This window comes from Taudactylus pleione, unplaced genomic scaffold (assembly GCF_031769625.1).
Source record: "Taudactylus pleione unplaced genomic scaffold, aTauple2 ptg000788l, whole genome shotgun sequence".
NCBI lineage: Eukaryota > Metazoa > Chordata > Amphibia > Anura > Myobatrachidae > Taudactylus > Taudactylus pleione.
Window position 1 is genome coordinate 5,711,124 of NW_028285190.1, and position 23,570 is coordinate 5,734,693.

General features: G+C 43.8%; 1 protein-coding gene across 1 annotated transcript in view; it reads left to right on the forward strand.

Moving 5' to 3' along the window:
- Positions 1 to 13,707, forward strand: part of NPY (neuropeptide Y) — a 67,466-nt gene extending 53,759 nt beyond the window's left edge. Inside the window, exon 4 of the mRNA XM_088457810.1 lies at positions 11,234 to 13,707. Coding sequence (XP_088313936.1) covers positions 11,234 to 11,258 — 25 coding nt within the window. The 3' untranslated portion in view covers positions 11,259 to 13,707. The remainder of the gene's footprint in view (positions 1 to 11,233) is intronic.
- Positions 13,708 to 23,570: the final 9,863 nt, after the last annotated feature.

Genomic DNA, 23,570 nt, shown 5'->3' on the forward strand with positions numbered 1-23,570 from the left:
CCTGATTCAGAGGCGCTAGCTATTTGCGAGCGCACGCTCTGAATCATGGCGTTTTGTTTTTTTAAAACCTGGCTTCCAGGCCGCTCACTAAGCTGTGGGTGACCACCCACAGCTTGTGCGGGTGACCTGGCGATGGTCACGATTATCGCAACCATTGGGTCTACGACGAGACCCTTGTGGTAGGGTCTCATCCACCGCAAGCACCAGTGAACTTCCTGCTCTAATAGAGCAAGAAGTTCACTACTGTTGTCAGTAGGGCCATCCACAAACGCCTCCATTTGTGCAGCCACCCCCCCCCCCCCCCCCCGACCCGTCTACAAAACGGGACGAGCTGTCGATCAACATCGACAGCCACGCCATTTTGCTGCGAGCCCTGAGCGAGTGAAGTTCTTACTCACTCCGGGGCTCGCGCACGCACAGTGCGCAAGCCGCAAGTGCGCACTGCCCGACCATCGACCCGCTTGTGAGCGCTAGGTCTAAATCAGGCCCATAGTCTCTAATTCATATGCATACGTGTAGAAACATGCTAATTGGATAAATACACTGCCATACAATGGTACTTCATGCACACTGGCGTCCCAGTGCTGCACTAGTAGATACAGTGTTACCTTGATAATAAATGTCCCGATAGTCCTTCACCATATAGTGACTACCAGTCCGCTGCTTAGCCTGGCCATGCTAGGGCATATTTCCTCTGGGTAATCCCTCAGTTGAAACTTGCAGCTGACAGTAGGTAGAAGTATCCTGGCAGTGTAAAGCAGCAGTGCATGACAAGCGCTGCTGTAAGCATGCAGCGGCTGGATTGATCTCTAATCAGCTGCTTCCCGTATAGCCGCTGCTGGTCCCAGCGTGTAGCGGCTACGATGCAGGTACTCCGGATATTCCCCACAGCAATAGTGGTCAGAGGAAGCAGGGTATTCGGGTAACAAGAGCTGAAGTAGTGGCTGGAAAACACCTTGGACTGGAGGCTGACGTCAGGAAAGAGGAAATATGCCCTAGCGTGGCCCCGCTAAGCAGCGGACCGCCAGTTACTATATATTGAAGGACTATCGAGACATTTATTATCAAGGTAACCCCGTTATCTACAAGTGCATCACTGGCATGCCAGTGTGCACGGAGTACCATTGTATGGCAGTTTATTTATCCAATTAGCATGTTTCTACACGTATGCATATGAATTAGAGACTGTGGCCCTCATTCAGAGCCGTACGCTCTGAGCAGAGCGCACGCTCTGAATGAGGGCCGGGCTCCATTTTCATGGAGCGTCCTCCTGGACGCTCGTATAGCTGTGGGTCACCACCCACAGGCTATACGAGCGTGCATTGTGATGGTCGCGATGGTCGAGACCATCGCGACCATCGAATTTGCGAGCCGGAGCCTGCGGTTGAGGTTTTCAACCGCAAGCTCCGGAGTGATTTTGGCTCTATCAGAGCCAAAATCACTCCCACTGACATCACTAGTGATGTCAGTGGGCCGGCTTCTGACGGGAGGCGTTCCCGTGGGAACGCCCCCGTCAGGGAGGCACACCCCCGGCACGCCCACCAAAGGGGGCGTGCTGTCAATCAACATTGACAGCACGCCCCCTTTGATCGGACACAACGAGCGAAGGAATTTCCTTCGCTCGTCGCGTCTGGCGCATGCGCACGACGGAGCTCCCTCCGTCGTGCGCATGCTCAGTCCATAACATCGACCCACTTGCGAGCGGACAGCCGCTCGCGAGTGGGTCTGAATCAGGCCCTGTATTGATTAATCAGATCTTTATTGCACCGTGGTGCTGATAGAGTGGATTTGAAATAGATATCAAGTTGTTTTTATATTGCAACAAATTTATTTATTTTTATGTGGCTTGGATTCATGTTATACTAAGAAACAATTGTTTCACTTCTAATATTTTTGATGTTATTTGTTATTTTTATGTGAAGCATTTGCCTTTTTATAAGTGCTCATTTTTGTACTCATAATAAACCAGATTAATGATTTATTAAACAAGCCTCATGCTTTCCTATTAGAGAGCAGACTTATTGATTTTTATAAAACAATTGTGTTTAAAATCGTATGTATCTCAAAACCTAGCGCAGTAATCAATATATATGGAATTTGTGTTTTCAACCAGAGGTTTATCTCTGTGGTCCTAACCCGACCGCTATTACTTGCAGCTGTTTTTTTGATTATTATATATTTACGAACAGCGCCAGGAATCGTAACAGTTTTTCTGCTCAAAGTATATATTTTTGAAATCCCACAGGAATCTGAGCTGCGAACAGTCTACAGAAAGGGTTTTCATTGAAAAAAATATTTGACATGTTGCTGTATCTTATAGTAAATGTAACACTTATCCTTTCTATTGTTCTATATTTGACAGTTCATCATTTTATAATGTTTCCTGCTAAAATGTATTTGGTGGGTAAAAGACTGAATTACTATTGACTGGATGGGTTGGGTACGGGGGCACGACAAGTATGATGTCACTGGTCATAATGTCAACCACAGTATGCCGACGCCTGGATGCTACATAGAGCACTTCACCATGCGGTTGTTATAACTTTAAACATGCCGGTAAACGTAAGTTATAACACTTGCCTGACATATATGCTCTTAGTAGCATTTCAACTGTTTCCAGATCCCGTTGTCGTTGTCGGCATAGTGAGGCCGACATAGTGACTGGTGACATTGTCACTGCAGACCTACTAACCGCATACCAACTGGGCAGCAACTTTTGTGTATGTAAACATTTACCAATTGCACTGTTTAGGTTCCAATAACTACGTTTTTCACTGATCTGACCTCATTCATCTTCTCTGACAAAAAAATATATATTACAGGCCTGTGATACAACTGCTTCTAGTGTGTATCCAGCTTGAGTTACTGTCTGGAATGCCATGTAAATAATTGTAGCCACTACTAATAGCTTTAAGTGCAATTTTTTGTAATACATTAGTTACAAAGTGCAATATATATATAGGCCCGCTGAGAGCCTCGGCCCAGAGAGAGAGAGAGAGAGAGAGAGAGAGAAAGAAAGAGACTGAATTCACTAACACTATATGGCACATGTTAGTATAGAGAAAATGGATGTCACTAAGTGTGATATATATATATATAGAGAGAGAGAGAGAGAGAGAGAGAGAGAGAGAGAGAGAGAGAGAGAGAGAGAGAGAGAGAGACTGAATTAACTGGAAACAAACAACACTATATGGCACATGTTGGTATAGAGAAAATGGATGTCACTAAGTGTGATATATATATCTGTCTATATATATACAAATAGTCCGGCACCCTCAGTGTTGATAAGTTCAAGGTACTGGGGTGCTTTTCAGGGAGACTTGCAGGGAAGTTCCCATAAACATCAGTCATTTCCAAGAGTTGGGCGTCTTGTCTTGTGTCCGAGTTGTTGCGTAGGACCCTAAGGTATTGGGGAGGATGTCCTTCAGTGCAGGGGGATGATGACTTGTAGCTTTTAAGAACAGATTTCGATCCATTTCTTTTCTGTACAGGGTGGTGCCCAACTTGTTGCCATCCCTGTAGATCGTAATAACAAGGAAGTTAATAGATTCCCTCTGGGTGTTATAGGTGAACTTAACTGGATGTTCAAGCGAGTTTAGTTGTTCGACCATAAGGGTGAATGCATCCTCTGTGCCTTTCCATAGGAGGAAGATATCATCAATGAACCTGAGGAAGAGTGTTAGCTGTGTGCCAGTTATATAGGACACGCTCATGTATAGTATGCCTAATTTTGAGGGTGTACACTTATATTCTGGGCAATACCCACTAGCATGGATAGCCCCCACGCCAGGGCATAGTCCCTGCTCCAGGGCATTGATGATCACTATATTTGTACTCCATCCTTTATCAACACATCAAACATTAACTATGGCATTTGAACTTATGTATAACCGAAGGGCCTGCTAGACTCTGTATGCTTATGTTGTTTGTATGTAGTCCTGCTTAGTTACCTATTGATGTTTAGAAGCTTAATGCCTTGACAAAGGTCCATGTTGGACCGAAACGTTGGCTGGCAAATTATATTGGTCTACCATTAAAAAGCTGATTAATTTTTCTGAAAATCTGGAGAGTGCTTTCTCTCTTTCATTAAGATGTATAACTGATTATATATATATATATATATATATATATATATATATATATATAAAGAGAGAGAGAGAGAGAGAGAGAGAGAGAGAAAGACTGAATTCACTGGAAACAAAGAACACTATATGGCACATGTTAGTATAGAGAAAATGGATGTCACTCAGTACGATGTAGACGTATATTTGACACACCTGTTTGAACTAACTTGTTATGCTTCATCTCCTCAATTGTAATATTCCCTACTTATATATAAGGGCACATTGGCATGGAGAAGCTGTGGTAGTTCTTGAAGAATATTCATCAGCCAATGGCGGTATAAGAGAGGAGGAGGTCCTTTTTGCTGTCTCCATTTGGGTCCCCCCATCTCGTGCCGGTGCATGCACCAAGTAGACTCTGTGCACATTCAGATCTCCAGGATCTGTCTGGTAATATTTACTTGCACCTGAATACCAGCTTATTTACACTTACGTCCAACTCTCCAGCAGTTGCTTCAATATGACATGACTGAGAATACATGAGAATGCTGTGTACAATCCATTTACATCTTGTCAGTCATAAGTGGGATGCGATTGAAATGTGTACAAATCCATATTGCATTTACTATTGCCAATTCGCCAGGATGGGCTTTTATCGGAGTCTGTGCCCAGTGCAATCAGGGCCTGATTCAGAGCCGGACGCTCTGACCAGAGCGCTCGCTCTGAATCAGTGTCCTCCTACCTAAAATTGGAGCGGCCTTGCTCACATAGCTGTGGGTGACCACCCACAGCTTATGCGAATGGCCAAAAAGATGGTCGCGATGGTCAAGACCATTGCGACCATCAGGCTTGCGACGAGACCCTGTGGTAGGGTCTCGCTGCCGGAAGCCCAGGAGTGCTTTTGGCTCTATCAGAGCCAAAAGCACTCCCACTGACATCACTAGTGATGTCAGTGGGGCCGGACCCAGACGGAGGCGTTCCCATGGGAACGCCTCCGTCTGGGCAGCAACGCCCCCGGCACGCCCACCAAAGGGGGCGTGCTGTCACTCACCATCGACAGCATGCCCCCTTTGGTGCGAGACCCATAGCGACAGCTTGGCTGTCACTATGCGGGTCAGCTTGGCTGTCGCTATGCGGGTCACTTGGCTGTCGCTATGCGGGTCTCGCGCATGCGCACGACGGAGCTCCCTCCATCGTGCGCATGCACACTAGGGCACCACCGACCCACTTGCGAGTGCTGAGCATTCGTGAGTGGGTCTGAATCAGGCCCTCAGTACGAAGAAAGAAGCAGAGCAAAAAACAATTGTGATGGCCATCACAGACACTCCAGCCTGCCGGAGAGGGATTGCAAGGTCCTTCTCCAGCTGAGCTTTCCCCCTCCATAGGGAACAGCAGGCTAATGCCATCTGAAGCCTGTGAAATATCTGGCGCAGTACAAATCTATGAGGACAGCTTTAATAAATTTGAGTGAAACGTAATTCTTCCTTAAACAGACATTTCCGCTTGTTTTCAGGTCAGAATTAGTTTGATAAATAGACCCCTCATTCTTAAACATATATCACAGGTTACTGTAAAACAGGGATGGGGAACCTCAGGCCCGGGGGCTGTATAAGGCCCGCAAAATCATTTGGTCTGGCCCTTGGAATGTTTTCTGCTAGCCTCTCCTGGCTAGCAGGGTGTACCCTGCAGCCAGAATATATGCATCAGTGTCAACTGTAGCGTCCTTAGAACGCTTCAGATGGTCACACCGCAACCCTTACAGCTCCCCGTAGCATCTTCAGGATGCTCCTGGCATTTTCTGTAATCTCCAGCGATTGTGTCCCTGCCCCCGTGTGGCATTACATGGAGGGGGCGTGGCCTGCAGCAGGCCCGTGAAAATTGTTATATATATATATATATATATCACAATGGCCCTCGGCAGAAAAAAGGTTCCCTACCCCTGATGTAAAAGGTAGGTGGTGGTGCACATTCTTTATTTCTAATTGCTGTTAATAATTTACAGACTGTTGTGTGTCATGTTACTACCATGGCAAACACAAATCCATGATACATGATTTAGGGAGAGTTTTTTATCAACATTCTATAATGAAAAATGTGTCCAATCAGCTATCATTTCCCAGGATGTACTAGATAAAGGATAACTATTATATGATTGGTTGCTATGGGCAACACATTCACTTCTCCTTTATTAGAGGTTTCATAAGCCTCTCACCCCAACCTCCTTTGCCTTTTACTAAGTATTTGGGCCAGGACCAACCTTGGGATCAACGTAGCAGCAGCAGGTTATAAAGGTGGAGGGAGACCCATGGTTCCGATTCATCAGCCCTAAGGATGTTCACAACCTGATTATAAGTGAGTTGAGGAGGAAGTACTAAGAACAGATGACTGCACAGACATAACCCCCTGGACACACCACTAGATTCTGCCAAAGCCTGGTGGGACACAAGGCTGGTATACCATAAACTGACTTTCCCTATGGTGGCCATATCCCTCCTTTCTCTGCCATCTTGCACATGGGGAGGAGATCTTGGTGTTTAAGGGAATGAGCTTGAGTGCTGCAATGTGAATGCTTTACGGCAGAGAGTATGGAGTGACAGGCATATCAGTTTTTATCAAACAGAGAATTTGCAATTGAATTATAGAAGGACATCCTAGAAATTATTTCTTTAACATGTCTTTGATGGTTTTATGTGCCTTTCTATATTTCATTAGCAGTGACCGATAATTATATTTCTCAACAAATCCTCTTGATATATAGGGCCATGTTCAATTAGCCTGCGAAAACGAGTTATTGGTGAAAATTTCTCGCCGATGACGTCATTTTTGCCTGTTTCACTTATCCCCATATTCAATTACAAAGACTTTTCGCAGGTGCAAAATTGATCCCGGGGGTTCCTCAAGTATGCGGCAGGTGTTTTCTAGAATGCGGCTGGTAGTGGCAGGTGCATCTTTGATGAATTTTCAAAAATCACTTTAGGGACTTAAAAATATGCTTGCACCCATTTTCATGTACCCCAAATTTGATGGGACTAGTTATTTTTCCCCCAAAAAAATAGATAAATGCTATTCTTCATAACTTCTTCATAGGCACATTTATGCACCTGCCGCGGCTATTTAAAAGCCCTGACTACCTGCAGCAGGCCAAATCGGGGGTACCCATAGTGATCCCCTATGTCAGAACATCTTTTGGGGGGTGACAGCTTGATTTCCCTAAAACCTGACAGGACTTTTCAATACTTACCTTTCCGCCGGGTCCCGTTTTCGGCGGATCCTAATTGAATACGGGGATAAGCGGGAACGCGCCCGATACTTTATCCCAGAAAAAACGGCGATGATGGCAAAAAGTCCCACCTCTGACTTTTCACCTCAGATTGAATGCGGGAAATTGAATATGGTCAGTATGTAATCTCTACATCTCTACTTACAAATGATGGAATAAATCTCATATTATTGGTATATGTTGTACATTTACTGCTGTATACATTTGCCTGTCACTAGCATAGGTTTTACTTCCATCATTTTTCTTCTATTAATTATTTTCTATTCCCCTGTTACCTTTACTGTTATCTATTTATGGTCTACCCCGGCTTTTCCCTCCTGACTTTCTGGAGCTAATTGACATGCTTTTTCCTTTCTCTCATCTCTTTTTCCCATAACCCAGGTAATATCCTAATTAACATTTAGATGCATTATTTTTATTCTCACTTCTTGACCATCAGCAAATATGTGTCACATTGTCATAGTTATTTTTAATCAAAAATAATGCAACAGTCCGACATCCCCCTTTCTGGTTCTTGCTGCTCTAATTTGAAAGGTAATCAGACTTCTGTACCATTGGTGTAATGTGAGCATACGTGTAGGGAACACACCTTGGGGTAAATGTACGGTAATAGGCTGCGGCTTTGAGACATCGGCGAGTCCCGTGCGAGACTGCCCAATGTTTTAAAATAGCCGTCTTTTTGTAGGCAAAACCAGGTTGATACTGCCTATAAAAGACTGCTACTTTAAAACATTGGGCAGTCTAGCACGGGATTCGCAATTGTCTCAAAGCCACTGCCTATTACATTTACCCCCTTATCTGTTCAGCAACTTCAGTGTATGCAACTAGTTTAAATATTCTGTCAAAGTTAACACTTTTGGTAAATATTTTTTTTAACCTTCACATAGTTTCCAGCAGCATGTTTTATTCACCATTTGCTAAACTAAAGCCGGGTACACATACACACTATCCAATATTCGCTCTGTCAGGGCAGAGTGTGTGTGTGTGTACCCAGCTTGAGTTACTGAATGCCATAGCTGTAAGTAATGACAGCCACTACTATTAGTTTTGAGGGCTGTTTTTTAATACAATATTTACTAAGTGTAATATATACAGAGAGAGAGAGAGAGAGAGAGAGAGACAGAGAGATCACTGGAATCAAACAGCACTATATGGCACACGGTATGCTTCATCTCCTCAATTGTAATATTCTCTACATGTCAATTTCAACGTAATAGTGTAAAGGACACATTGGCACAGAGAAGCTGTGGCAGTTCTTGAAGATTATTCATCAGCCAGTTTGCAGACTCAGTTTGGGTCCCGCCCCCCCCCCCCCTCCCATCTCGTGTCGATGCATGCGCAGATCTCCAGGAAAATGGTGCCAGCGCCATTTTTCCAGTGGTTTATCTTCTCTGGGAAAATGTCAGAGGCGCTATTTTCCCAGTCATGTTTGCGCCTACTGGCGGAGAATTATGTGTAATCCATGGGTGCAATATGCACGGTGTGGGCCCCCTGGACCGAGGGTTCTGTGTGCACCCCTGCATACACCCTGCACCTATTATAGATACACTCATGCTATTAGCCACACTGATTCCTTGGAAGCTGTAAACATTGGAGGTGAGGAATCAGGGGTGTATCTAGAACTTTGGGGCTCTATATCTGTATGAGGCCCCAATGATTCCTAATGAGAAACAACATTGCCTTTCCCATCGTATTGTGTGAGATGAGCTACTATATGCTCCATTGTAATGATGTGTACTTAGGAACCCATCTTGATTGGGGCAATTTAAACAAATTTTACATTTCCCCAATCCTACACATGCTCAAAATAATACCTCCCAACCGTCCCAGGGAAAAGATTATGGGCCTGATTCAGACCCGGTCGCAAGCGCTAAGCGCTCGCAACCGGGTCGATGGTGGCCCACAGCGCATGCGCACGACGGAGCTGGCTCCGTCGTGCGCATGCGCGAGACCCGGCTAGCGGCGGGCAATCTGTCGCTCCGGGTCTCGCATCACAGGGGGCAAGCTGTCGATGTTGAGTGACAGCTCGCCCCCTTTGGTGGGCGGGCCGGGCGGGTGGCTGCCCAAACGGAGGCGTTCCCAAGGGAACGCTTGCCGTTTGGGGGTGGCCCCACTGACATCACGAGTGATGTCAGTGGAGAGCTTCCGGCTCTGTTAGAGCCGAAAGCTCTCTGGAGCTTGCGATGAACGAGACTCTACCACAAGGGTCTCGTCGCAAGCCCGATGGCCACCCACAGCTATGCGAGCGGCCAAGAGGCCGCACCAAAAAAAAAAAAAGGCCCTGATTCAGAGCGAGCGCTCTGTCAGAGCGAGTGGCTCTGAATCAGGCCCTATGTGTGTTGGGGGCATGAGGCACGTTTGGTATGTGCACACCCCTTTTCTGTGTGCATGTCAAAATCCCAATCCCACGCTCCCAAATGTTAGGAGGTATGTCATAATGCTTATATGACATCAAATTAGCAGTGCAAACATACAGCCATTTCAATGTATTTAATTTAATCATTGTATTTAACTAAATTATTAATTTACATAACCATTAAAACTCTTAGTTATCACAATAGCTGAACAAGAAAAGCTCTTTAGTTTTGATTGCTGTACATTGAGAACAAGCTGTTTATTTATCATCCCATCCACTCAGCAGTGATTAGTTTGAACAGAAGATGAAATAGAGATAAAGTACTTTAGTAAAAATATGGGTAGTAAGACATCTACTGTATACATACTTATCTGCTTTTCAATGGAGTGTAGATCGATGGTGCATACGGGTGCAGGCCACATGATGTCTCTAATTGGGTAATCACTGCGGAAGAGGGCACGATCCATGAGAGATCTCCACTCACACTGGAACCCAGGGGAACTCCCCTAAATTTGGCATTCTCTGGGACAGTCCGGGAGAGTAGGTCAATGTGATCATGTATAGTCGACATAGCTAGTTGCAAAAATAAGATGATGCACATGCTGCATATTATTGTATGCACCCATTCCTAATCTTTTTATTAGATCTCTATAACCTTTTCAAATGACTCACTACCTTCTATTTGCAGTTTTTTGCCATCCCATAATGAGCAACACTGTGGGAGAGATAAAGTGGAGAAGTTGTCCATAGCAACCCATCAGCTTTTAGCTGTCATTTATCTAGCACAGCCTGTAAAAATGACAGTTAGAAGCTAATTGGTTGCTATGGGCAACTTCTCCATTTTATCTCTCTCCGAGGCTTAATAAATGTCCCCTTATGCTGGTTATTTTACATACATATGAATCTCTTTTGTAAATGACATCAACGTAGCATACAGTAGTTGACTATTGGATCACTGGGCTGCAAAAAGCTCCGTCATTAAAGTGAAGAGTGTTTAAGAGTTCAGTATAGCAAAAGATCCAGTGTAACAGGCCTTAGATGCAAACGTATATATTAGCATAGTAAAACAATACATATTCTCTAACTGAAGGGATGTAAAGGAAATTTGCATATTTCTAAAGAGTAATCATATACATTTCCCCGATCTGGAAATTGTGACAATTCAGTCGGTAGAAGTTGTTTTATTGGTAAAGGAGTTCCTTTAAAGCTTTTTAAAATGTTATTTAAGGGTTCCATTTATCAACAAGTTTTATCATACGCAGCACATTTTAAAACTCATTGCGTATGATAAATGGTGCTCCAGCCAATCAGTTCCCAACTGTCATTTTTCAAACAGATGACAGTTAGGAGCTAATTGGCTGGAGCACCATTTATCATACGCAATGAGTTTTAAAATGTGCTGCGTATGATAAAACTTGTTGATAAATGGAACCCTTAAATTATTTTATCTAAGCTCTCCTTTAAATAGAAAATTGATATATTGTATGTTTAATATTTAGAAGTTTTGTATATTAATGCAGTTTTTGTGTGTTGCAGGTTTGAAGACCCCCCCATGTGGTGATGTAAATGGAATCCCATCTTGAGTCTTTTTCAAAGTTTTTGATCCATCATTCATTGCTATTTGACAAATCAGACTTTTATCGACCCTCCAAAAACACCACCAATGCATGCAGACGTTTGCTGAATTCTGTAGAATTGTTTTATTCCACTGCATTTGTATAAAGACATTTAATGTTGAAATGATTAACTTGTGCTTAGAAAGTGCAACAAAGATGTGAAAAATACATATCGTCTATTTGCAGCTACAGAAAATATACCTGTCAGAGGAACATGCAATTTATTGTATTCTGGCAGTAAAAAGGTTAACAAATCTGTGTTAAAATCTCATTCATTTCAATCCACTTATGTTACGTCAATGCCTGGATCTCTTCCACCATCTGTATCTTTTCTTGTGGAAAAAGTAAGATATTGTATGTTGGTAATTATGTAAATCAATTTAGCAGAATAAAAACCTTTAAAAACCTTTTCAAAAACAGACTTCAAAAATAAAATTATTTGTTACATCTAAGAGCCTTGATGTTACGATTAGATGTTAAACAGTTTTCTTGTAGAGCTGGGATTATAACAACATTAGCGGCATCATTACTACTATTAAAACAAATACTGCACCTCAAATAATTATCTTTCTTATATTCGCTCACAGATTTCTTATCAAAATGTTACTGCTTGCTTCTATTTTTAAAATGATCCACATTCCTAAATCCTTTATATTTGATTAAAGGTTGTACCAAATAGTTTAAAATAATAAATACAATGGTGTCTGTATCATCAAGTATCATCAAACAAAGAGAACAACAAGAAAGAGAAAAAAAAACTACATCAAACCAAAGATTGCATAAAATATACACAATACAGATTTAATAAAAAAAAAAAACAGAGGAAATTGTGGTGTTATTGATTGTGAGAGAGATTTTGAGGGGAGGTGGGGACTTTGGACATGCCGTGGTTTAGATAGTGTTGGAAAGTCCATGTGGAAATAGCAGAGAGACATTTGTTTAAGCCAGATACACTGTAGGGAAAAGTAAAAAACAACAACAAAAAAAGAGAGAAAAACATTTAATCTTTGAAGTAATTATATAGATCTCCTACTGCTATTCAAAGGGAGGATTAGTACCAAACCCAAATACAAAAATTATAAACAGCACAAACAATGCTAGACAGAGTAAACAATTATATAGACAAGATATAAATGTCTAATACGTATTTTAATAGAAGAATATACTCTCCTAAATGAGAAATTGGTTTACGTAACCAATTAAGGGAAGTGGTCAGGGGAGGAGAAGTAGATTTCGGTGTCATCAACAAAGAAGTATAACTGGATGCTGATTGAGTGAATTAGTTCCCCAAGTGAAGAGATGTACAGTGAGAAAAGTAGAGGAACAAACCCAAAGCCTTCCATCCCTGCGAGCTAAGAACTGAATGTGAGATCTGTGTGCAAGAAATTTACATCTATACATTATCAATTTCAACCTCCTTGCCACAGTGCTGGAGCACTGTGCTCTGTGCTGGCCCCACCCCCTGAACAACATGATGTCATGCCGATGGGGCAGGGCCACTGGCACCGGGAAGTACAGCATTGCCCGAATCGTTCTCAGGACACTACGGGTGGCTGTACAAGCTACAGGGAACGGGCAACTCTGCAACAACAATACGGGCTGCAGGGGCCCTGCGCCCTAGATGACAGCAATGTTTTCACACCCTTTGTTACGGCCATGCTTTGCCATTACAGAAACTTTACTTACCACCTCTGATTCAACATCCTTTGAAGCTGCCACCTACAGGAGACTCTTCCTCAACTTGCACCGGTTTGTCCATTTTCCCAGGATCTCCCACATCAACGTCTCAAAAATTAGAGCAATTACATCTTTGAATTAAAATTAATGTTTAGGAATATTTTTAACCAGAGGTAAAAATATCCACTGGAAACGTGTACGTTTAGTCTGAATGAGGGATGAGGGTGATATCAAGATAGCTGATATTTTGTCTGTCTCATCATTTTACAAATGCTATATAATTTCTCATTATTCATGTAATATATATCAAAATGAAAAAATGGTCTTTCCAAAGTCTTCACAAATGTATTTTATTATCTTAAAATGTTATGGTTAATTGCATTCTGTATCACTTTCGAAATACTGACATTTCCAGATACAGTTTCTCACTGTCTTTTAATGAAAAGGAAAAAGATATAAAATAGTCCGTAAATTTCCGCATAGCAAAATATTGCTAATAAATTTATTTTGTTGTTGTAGTTTCTTATTCTGGTTCCAGATTATTTGTATGGTAGGTGTTACATATACACAAAACAGTTACTTTTCATGTAATGTTACATTGTGCTATTATTTTTATATCATGTTATTATTTAATTTAGGAAGTGATTAATAAAAAATAACATTTTAAATGCAAAATGTTGAAGACATTCAGTGTAATAAATCAAATTAAAAAAAGCATTTTGATGTAGTTTGCAATTTATTTTTCTTGTTTTCCTTTAGGTTGTTTGAGGCTGATTCGGAGTTGGGAGCAGAGCAAAAAGAAAAGGGGGAATTTTACAGCCGAATAAACCATGGGGACAATCCAATTAGGGGCGAATTGCGAGTTGCTGTTTTCTCTTCGAATTTGCATAGCAAATTAATTTTGCAATCCAATTAGCAATTTGCACTAAACCAGTCAGACTGAATTCTCATTTTTCCATTCCCACTGTCCTGAAGGTGAGAGATGGAAAGGAAAATCTTTATTTTAAGGTTAAGATGTCGGGAAACCATACTGAAATCCTTAGACATCCCCCCTAATGACTAATTAGGCAATTGGAAGTTTCCAATTAGCTTAAGTAGTCCAATAATTACATGTTATTTTTGGGGGGGGTTAAAAAATACGGCCTTAAATTACCCAAATATCAACTTTTTCGTTAGTTTAGGCACCTCAAATTTAGTTACAGTATTTTTTTAAATGTTTCTTTGTAGTTTTTTTTACAATTTTTCAAAGTGCCCTCACAGTATCCCAAAACCATCTTTTTTGCAACGGTTTTTGCATTTTTCGTTTATTTAGTTTGAGATGAAACGAAAAAGGTTTGCTTTTTATAATTTTTTTATTTTTTTTAAAAAGCACAATCAGCCATTTGACACATTTAAAAAACCTTTAGTACTTCCCTGATGCTCACAAACAGCCTTCTATATGGTCCTACTAATGAAATTATCAGTTTTGGGGGTCCAGGATGGTCTCCCCACTTTTTCATGCACTTCTCTCACATTGCATTTGGCAGTCAATTTGCAAACCTCCACTACGAGTACTAGAATAGGCATTTTTAATTGGAGTGGAGAATTCTTGGGTGCGCGCAGTCGTGTGAAGTCATCGAGCTTTATGAAACAGACTCACTACTTGCAATTCACTTCTAATTTTAATTGACCCCCATGTCGCAATGTAAGGGGTGCAAGTGCATTTATTTCAGATTCTTCTTTTTTTTTTTTTTGCATGAATGGTAAATAATCTCTGCTTTTGCATGTACAGTAGCGCACAAATGCTGGGCAGCTTTATTTTATGCTGCAGTTTAGAGTACAGCTAGGACACACTCTTCCCAATTCCAGATCTCTCTGCACATTTTCAATCTGCCCCTCTTGCCATGCAACATGGTTTCACCAAGGTGCAAATGTGTGGCTATTGTTTTTATTTTGGTTCAGCATCTTAAAGACATTTCTGTTTTAAGAAAAGAAACCAACCAATTATATATGTTTAGACTCGCTAAAAGAAATTAACTTGCCTTACTTTTTATTTCTTTGCTTAATTTATCTAAGCATCACAGGACATTAGTATACTATGAGCAGGGACATTCCTTATGACACTTCATTCAATGTTTCATGATACATTGTGAGTCGCCACATATGAATCACCTACTGTATATTTAAAAAAAAAAAACGTTATGTTATAAATTTAAAGCTATTCCACAGTCGGTGTGTAACAGAATTAGTGAGATCAAACAGACTTGTATGTGGCGCACTACATGTACATTCTTACCGTATATTCAAGACTGTAATAACTGCAAGTTAAGCATGCATTCTGACATGATAGCACAGTAAGAAAGATATTATGGTGCTGATCTCACCACCAGGCCCCAGAGCCAAACTTGGGTAGGGGCTGGGCTAGGCCGTTTGCGCAGTCTGGTTCAGAAAAGGCTTCCACTATGCTAGAGTCAGAGCCTGTGGGGGACTGGGGTCTGAGAGGGGAGGTGGACCTGGTTTTCCTAGCCCCATCACACATGGGCCCCATAGTGGCCAATCCTTCTGTACCCCTGTAGTGCTGCTATCTATAATACTCTCTCCATCTCTCTCTCTCTCTCTCTCTCTCGCTCTCTCTCTCTCTCTGTCCCCAATATACAGTTCTTGTCTTCACTCACTCTACCCAATTCACATCTACCTCTTCACTCATTCTCCCCAATACACAGCACCCTCTACACTCTCTGCACTCCCTTTCACAATGCACTTTCCCTTTATCACTCACTCTCTCTAATACACATCCTTATTAATTTATTAATAGTGCCCAATACATAGCCTCCCATCTCACTCACACTCCCCAATACAAAGCCACCTCTGTTCACTAACTCTCCCTCATGCACAGCCCCCTATTCACTCGCTCTTCCCAATACACAGCCCTCACTCCTCACTCTCCAGGAATGCACAGAAACACATTGATACACTTCATAAAGTGATTTCCCATTCCGAGCTTGACTGCTGTTGGCAGGTGTGGATCTTGGCTGGAAAGACGGTTTGTCTCTTGTTTGAGGTGAGTGACGTTTGCAGGAACATGCTGCGCATGTTAGTGCTGAAGTTCATGTGCATGGTGTTCCCGATGGTGTGTTGGATTGTAACAGGTGTGGAGGGGTTTGTATACCTTAGTGGGGGAGGTGGAAGAGTGAACCTGAGTGAGTAAATAATAATATACTGGGGTGTGAGTGGGGTAGAAGGGGGAGTGTACATGTGTGTGAGTAGATGAGGGGGGGAGGAGCTGCAGACTTTTCTATATCATGGTCAACATTGTCTGAATGTCAACAGTCAAAATGTCGACCATGTGGTTTTGCATTGACAAGGCGATTACCTAACAGTAACCCCACACCTAACCCTCACCCTCAGCATAGCATAACCCTAACTCTAAATGCAGCCTAACCCTAATACTAAAAAATGGCTGTTGACTTTCTATTGTGAACATTCACAATCTCAACATTATGTCATGTTGGCATTCTGTCATTGTCGACAAGTTGAATGCCGACATTGTGAACGTATACCCTCTGTCGGTTTTCTTTATAATCCATAATTCTACTGTATCAAAGGTCCTGTGAGGTAGCTGATTCTGAAAGCCTGAACCAGAGGTGGGCACAGCGTTGATGTTGGACGCAAGCAGCCGATGCATTCGGTCTGCACACGCGTCTGAGTCACACTGCGCATGCGTCCCGATGGTTACCGCTCTAGGGCGCAGAACGAATGGATGCAAGAGCTGAAGCGTACAGTGGGCACTCATGGGAGGAAACATGGGGGTAGCTAGCCAGACACGGGCATGTCACAGACATGTCGCGGTTTGTTGCACTGACACAAACGGCCATGTTCAGACGGAGATTCTGCGCCTCCATAGGGCTGGTGCAGTCTTCGATGGTGCACCTTAGTACATACAGTGATGGATTGGCACTGCAGCTGGTGGGCGTCTCAGTAAGAAGACCATTGACTGTGACATTAGCATAAAGACACAGTCACGGCTGCAGCAAAAGTCGCAGTTGAGGCAGCAACTGCATTCACCCCTGCATCAGACCCTGAAGCTTGATTCAGAAGCCAAGGAGATTTTGCAGGTCTAGCTCTGTTCAATCAATGAGTATTTAAAATATGTGTGATATCCAGTGTATAAGAAAGCAGAGCAATTGTCCTGTTTGCTTTTCGGAGTAATAGCGTAGACCAGAAGAAAACACTTTGATGCAGTTAACTAGCCTATCATTTATTGCATTATGTTTAATCCCTGTGTTTATATAGAATGTAGTTTGTAGTGTACTAGATGAGTGCAGAGATTCTATGAATATTTTTTTTGTTCTTCTGGCACTACTGTACACTGTATATGACTCATGCAACTTTCTCACACATTTTGTCTTCAAGACAGACTTCTACGCAGCAAGTGAAAGCGAGTCTGTTTTGAATATGAAATGCATCAGTAAAATATGAAAGAAGAAACTGTTAACTGAACATAAGTCCAGGCAATAGAAGGAGTGGATCGGTGCGATTAGATAGTTGCGATTGTATCACTTCAAGCAGTAAGTTTATGTTTGCCAAATGAAACTGGCACATTCCAGCTGAAATACAGTCAGACTGAGGTGGCCACACAGAGGACCTCATTCAGAGTCGGTCGAAGCGGACGCACGGTCATACGCCACCGATGTTCGCTATACTGCGCATGCGTAAAGTTCGCAATGCGCGTGCGCAAACTAGCTGCTACGATCAGAAATTTCTCTCTCCTTGAACACAGCCAGGTCGGTAGTTTGAGTGACAGATTGAGGCGTTTGTGGGTGGTAACAGGGGAAGGTGCTTGAAAACGGGGGAGTGGAGATCCGAACGCAGGCGTGCCTAATTATGCGAACGGCGTTTTATGGGAGTGCATACGGTTTATGGGAGTGCATAATTAACAAAGTAGCGTCATGGCACATGTGACATGGGAGGTTTTTACACTGACATGATCGTAGAGCTTAAGAGAGGGTATTGTCAACCTTAAGCTCTACGACCAGTTCCGATGGTTCCCGATGGTCTCGATTAATCCTTATATGCCCGGAGATGACATGCAATGCGTACGAGAAGGGGGCGTAGTTTTTTTAATTCCAGCTGCTTCCTCCCCTTGGTCGGCCAGCTACCGATCCGAACTTAGGGACGCAACTTGCGAGGGAATCATTTGCATATCCGGCCCCTTTTCCCTTACGACCGTACGGCCGCTTCGACCGACTCTGAATGAGGTCCAGAATCCTTAGGTATGCTTATTAACATTAAGCATTAGCAAAATATAGGGAACTCATCAGTTACTAACAAGCCCAGATTTCAACAAATTAGCATGATAGGTACTTTCGTGCTATTTATTCTCTCTCATAAGAAATGTGTGATATAGCAATCTTTTTACAATTGTGGCTTTTGGTCAGTCAATGGGCCCAATTCAATTCAGCGCAATGCTGAATAACCATGGGAGGGAGCCCTCAGAGCTACTCAATTTACTGCGCTGTTGGGTCAGACATTTGGCAGTTAAGTCGGAGAATGGAGGTTCTCGCGACTTAACCTGGGTGTTTAGTCGCGAGAATCGTCATTCTCTGACTAAAGTGTCGGCCGCACAGCCATGGGAGCCCTTTCACCGGGCCCCCCCAGCTGCAGCATCACCCCTGACCGCTTGTCAACCCAGGCCGGGGATCCCTGGGGAGTTGGGGATGCCCCCAATAAAGGGGTCCCCCTCTTCAGGGCACCCCAGGCCCAGGCTGATAGCCGGGACTATCCCCAGCACCCCTGCGCGGTGGGTGCCGGGTTGACTATGTGGTGCATATTAAAATATAAATATTGTCTTTTGCTGTAGAACTACAGTTCCCAGCAAGCCTCCCCCACATGCTGGTACTTAGAGAACCACATGTATCAGCATGCGGGGCATTACGGGCTTGCTGGTACTTTTAGTTCCACAGCAAAAGCAATATTAAAAAAACACACAACACACCGTAGAAAAGTACAATTCTATTGAAATATACATGCACACACACATGTACTCACACATGCATGCACTATCTCACATACTCACCTAGTATCCCTGAAGCCATTCTGTCCTCTTCTCCAGTAGACAATCCAATGAGGATTACATGTAATAAAAATTCCATACTCTGCGTAGATCAGGTCCTCTTCACACAATCTAGGGTCTTGGCAAAAAAAAAAAACAAGATACGCAGACCCGCGCACATTAGTAGTGTTCTCGAAGATCACTACTGCCCAAATGACAGCTCCGCCTGGGATTTCAGTACAGAAATCCCGGTGCAGAGTGCTCATTGGCTGAGAGAGGTGAGCCTTCTGCCTCTCAGCCAATGAGCTGTTCTCACTATTGACTTCAATGGTGAGAACCGAGCGTGCCCTTTTCAAAAATGGCGCCTCAGCACCATTTTTGAAATTCAAAGATGGCTGCCACGAGCCAATCACGGCTCGTGACGTCATCGCCCCGCCCCCTCGGCTAGCTTAAATATAGCCAGCGCGAGGCCCTGTCCATTCAGTCGACAGCCAGGGAGCTGGAGAGACCAGCTGAAGAAAGAAGACGCTGCGGAAGCCCTGGATGGGTGGCGGCCACGCAACAGAGCTTAATGGCCACCGCGCTCCAGGCGAAGATGCCGTAGAAGTCCCGGGGAATCGGCAGCCATGTAAAAGAGCTTAAGGGCTGCCGCCCCACACGTGAAGGTGCAGCCTAATAAAATACTTTAAAAAAAGGTGTCTGTTTTATTGTAATATTTCTTTTGCAGGGGTACTATAAGTGCCAGCAGGCCCTTAATGTCCCACCTGCTGGTATTTGTGTACCAGTATGTGGGGATGCCTGCTGGGACCTGTAGTTCTACTGCAAAAGACAATATTAATATTTTCATATGCTCCACACTTTACATAATCAACCCGGCACCCACCGCCCAGGGGTGCTGGGGATAGCCCTGGGCTACCAGCCTGGGCCTGGGGTGCCCTGAGGAGGGGGACCCCTTTATTGGGGGGGGTCCCCAACTCCCCAGGGATCCCCTGCCTGGGCTGACTAGCGCTTAGGGGTGATGCTGCAGCTGGGGGGGCACAGTGAAAGGGCTCCCCTGGCTGTGGCATCACCCCCCCCACACTAGAAGGAGTCCGGTGCTGGTTTTGGGAAATACAGGGGGACCCTATGCATTTTTTCCCCCTGTATTTCCAGAACCAGGACCGGCTCAGAGCCCTGTGCTGGTTGCACTAAATACGGGGGAACCCTACATCATTTGTCCCCCATATTTTGGCAACCAGGATAGGTTCTGAAAAGCCTGGTGCTGGTTGTACTTAATACAGGGGACCCCTACGTCATTTGTCCCCTGTATTTAGCACAACCAGTACTAGGACTCCAAAGCCCAGTGCTGGTTGTCTTCTAGGGGGCAGGGGTATGCCTTTTTTTTACACATTACATTTTTAACAGATGTGTTGATGGATCTCACTGCTGCATTCGTGCATCTGTGACTTATTGATTTTATTTTCTCAGGTGCATACGCACTAGCAGTGAGCCCTCTGTCACCCACTGAAGCCCCTTTTGCATTGAACCGCTGCCACTGCTCTGCGCCACCACTGCTGCCGCTACTCCACACACCTACAGCCATCTCGCACTCTGCACCTCCCAAACCAACCTCCTATGTGCTGTCCCCTCTTCCACCTGCGTTAGTGTACCAGTTTGTTGCCCTTCTCCCCTGCAGGTGGCCCGGTTTGCTCATCCAAACCCTGATTTTTAACATTTGTTAACTAAGCTCTGAAATTCCATAGACAAAAAACCATACGGTTTCAAATGTCCCATTAAGGCTGCTTAGACATGATCTGAAATTTCAGAAAACCTATTGATTTTCTGCCACTCAAACTTCAAAAAGCAATGAAATTACGATCTTTAAGGCTGACGCCTTAATGGACGTGTTCCTTGCGCAATACAGATATGCAATGCCATCACACCCTGTGGTTAACTGCAGATTCAGCACTCTCAGAGAATGAGATTGCTGTCACTCACAAAATGGTGGAGCTGCTAATTCACAGAATTGTGTGCTCATTGGAATACACACATGCAGTCTATGCAACTGAGGTCAAAGCAGAAAATAGGGCTATGCAGATGGGATAAAAGTGGTGTGGATGGAGGGAGGAGACACAGCAGCGTGGGTAGGTGAGACACAAAGGCGTGTAGAGAAGGGAAGGTTAAGCAGTACAGATGGGGGGTAGCCAAAGTAATGCAGATGGGTGGAAAACAGTGGTGCGGATGGGGGCAAAGAGTGGCATGGTTTGGGGGGACAACAACATGGATGGGGAAGAGAGTGGCATGGACATAGGAAGACAGAGCAGTGCAGATTGGTAAAGACAGATTTGTGTGGATAAGGGAATACAGACTAGCACAAATAGGAGAACACACAACAGTAGGGATTGGGGAAGACAGATTAGTGTGGATGGGTAGGAAGACAGAGTAGTGCGGGTGAGGGGAGGAGACAGAGTTGCACAGTTGGGGGGGACAGAGTGGTGCAGATGGAGGAAGAAAGAGTGCCACAGAGGAAAGGAAGACAGCAGCATGGCTTAGGGGAAGGCAGTGGTGCAGAAGGAAACAGAGTGGCACGGATGCAGGGCGGTGCAGATGGAGAAAGACAGATTGGTGCAGATGAGAGAACACAGACTACCATAGTTCAGAGACCACACAGCAGTAGGGATTGGGGAAGACAGATTAGTGTGGATGGGGAGGAAGACAGAGTGGTGCTGGTGGTGGAGGGAGACAGAGTTGCACAGTTGGGTGGCCAGAGTAATGTAGATGGAGGAAGAAAGAGTACCACAGATGAGAGAAAGACAGCAATGTAGCTTTGAAGAAGGGCGGTGCGGCTGAGGAAAAACATTGGTGCGCATGAGGGAACACAGACGATCACAGTTTTGAGGCCACACAGCAGTATGGATTGGGGAATATATAGCAGCATGGAGGCATATAGGGGAAGAAAGTGTACATGCATAGACAGAGTATGATATTTTTAAAAATAAGGGAGCTGAACATGTATTCTAAATGAGATAAATGTATGCAGTGAGAAGGATGTTGGAAGCCAGTGAGATTGTTTTGGTGATCAAATGGGAGATTGTGGGCACTGAGTGGGATGTGGGAGCCACATAACTGCTCAAACCTCAGTTACATAGACTGCATGTGTGTATTCCAATGAGCACACACTTCTGTGAATTAGCAGCTCCACCATTTTGTGAGTGACAGCAATCTCATGCTATGAGAGTGCTGAATCTGCAGTTAACCACAGGGTGTGATGGCATACCATATCTGTATTGCGCAAGGGAACATGTCCATTAAGGCGGCAGCCTTAATTATCGTAAGTTCATTGCTTTTTGAAGTTTGAGTGGCAGAAAATCAATAGGTAAGGTGAAATTTCAGATCATGTCTAAGCAGCCTTAATGGGACATGTGAAACCGTAATGTTTTTTGTCTATGGAATATGGTATATATATATTGTGATATGATTGGGGTAGGGGGTCCCTCTCCTGGGGTAGATGGACACCTCCTTACACACAGTAGCCAGGAAACGGCACTCCAGTCATGGGTTTTCATGCAAGCTGGTCGGCACCAGTTTTTATTGTGCAACACCAATAATCAAATAAACAAAACATAAAATAAATCCTAGCCCATCTGGGCACTAACTAAACAGTAGGTTCCCTCACTAACAGAACACTAAAATAAGTTCTCGTCCACAGTACCTTCAGGTTTCTAGCAAACAGTGTCTCAGAGCAAGCTAACCTGCAGGCTTGCTCTCCCAGGTGTGAGACCCTGCACCAAGACATTACACACCTCTTATGAGCCACTTCCAGCTGAAATCACTCATAAGCCTGCTCTCAGGTTGAAAGGCCCAACACCCGAAGCGGCCCTGTGGATGGAGCCCCCCCTTCTCTCTCACATCCACACCCCCAGGACCCATTCTCTGGCTTTTACCAAAAGCCGACACTCAAACCTGTTTGTAAAACAGACTTCTTCTGGGGTCTAAAACACATAGGACAGGAACCTGGGACACACATAGAAGCCATTACACACTACTCCAGTGCTTCTATCACAATATATATAAATGACAGGCTTAATCCATGGCACTCAACCATCTGGGGTGCCCTTGGTATGTGACCACACCATCTACATAAAAAATATCATACAAACTTGGCACTCACTTGTTTTTCAAACTGCAACTCCTTTTTATGTAGACAAAAAGTATGGTGGTCGCTCATATCAGCTTAATGACTTTGCACAGGTGCTTGTAAAGGACGGGGTTTACATTGAACCACAGAAAAAAGATTCCCTCCAGCTCACTGCAGCAATGTCAACAAAAATACTTAAATCCTATATGATAATAGAGATTCAGAGGTGTTAGTTACATACATTTTCAAATATATGAATAAGCGCCAGGCCATCGTCAAGGCTCCTCTATACTGGCGTCCCTAACATTAAGGGGTTCACGTCCAAGAAGCAAAGTACCCCAAAAAATTCCAGCCAAGGACCATCCCCAGGGCATCACACAAAAATGGGAATAAAAGGTGATAGTGAAGTGTAAAGAATAGATGTGTAACGAT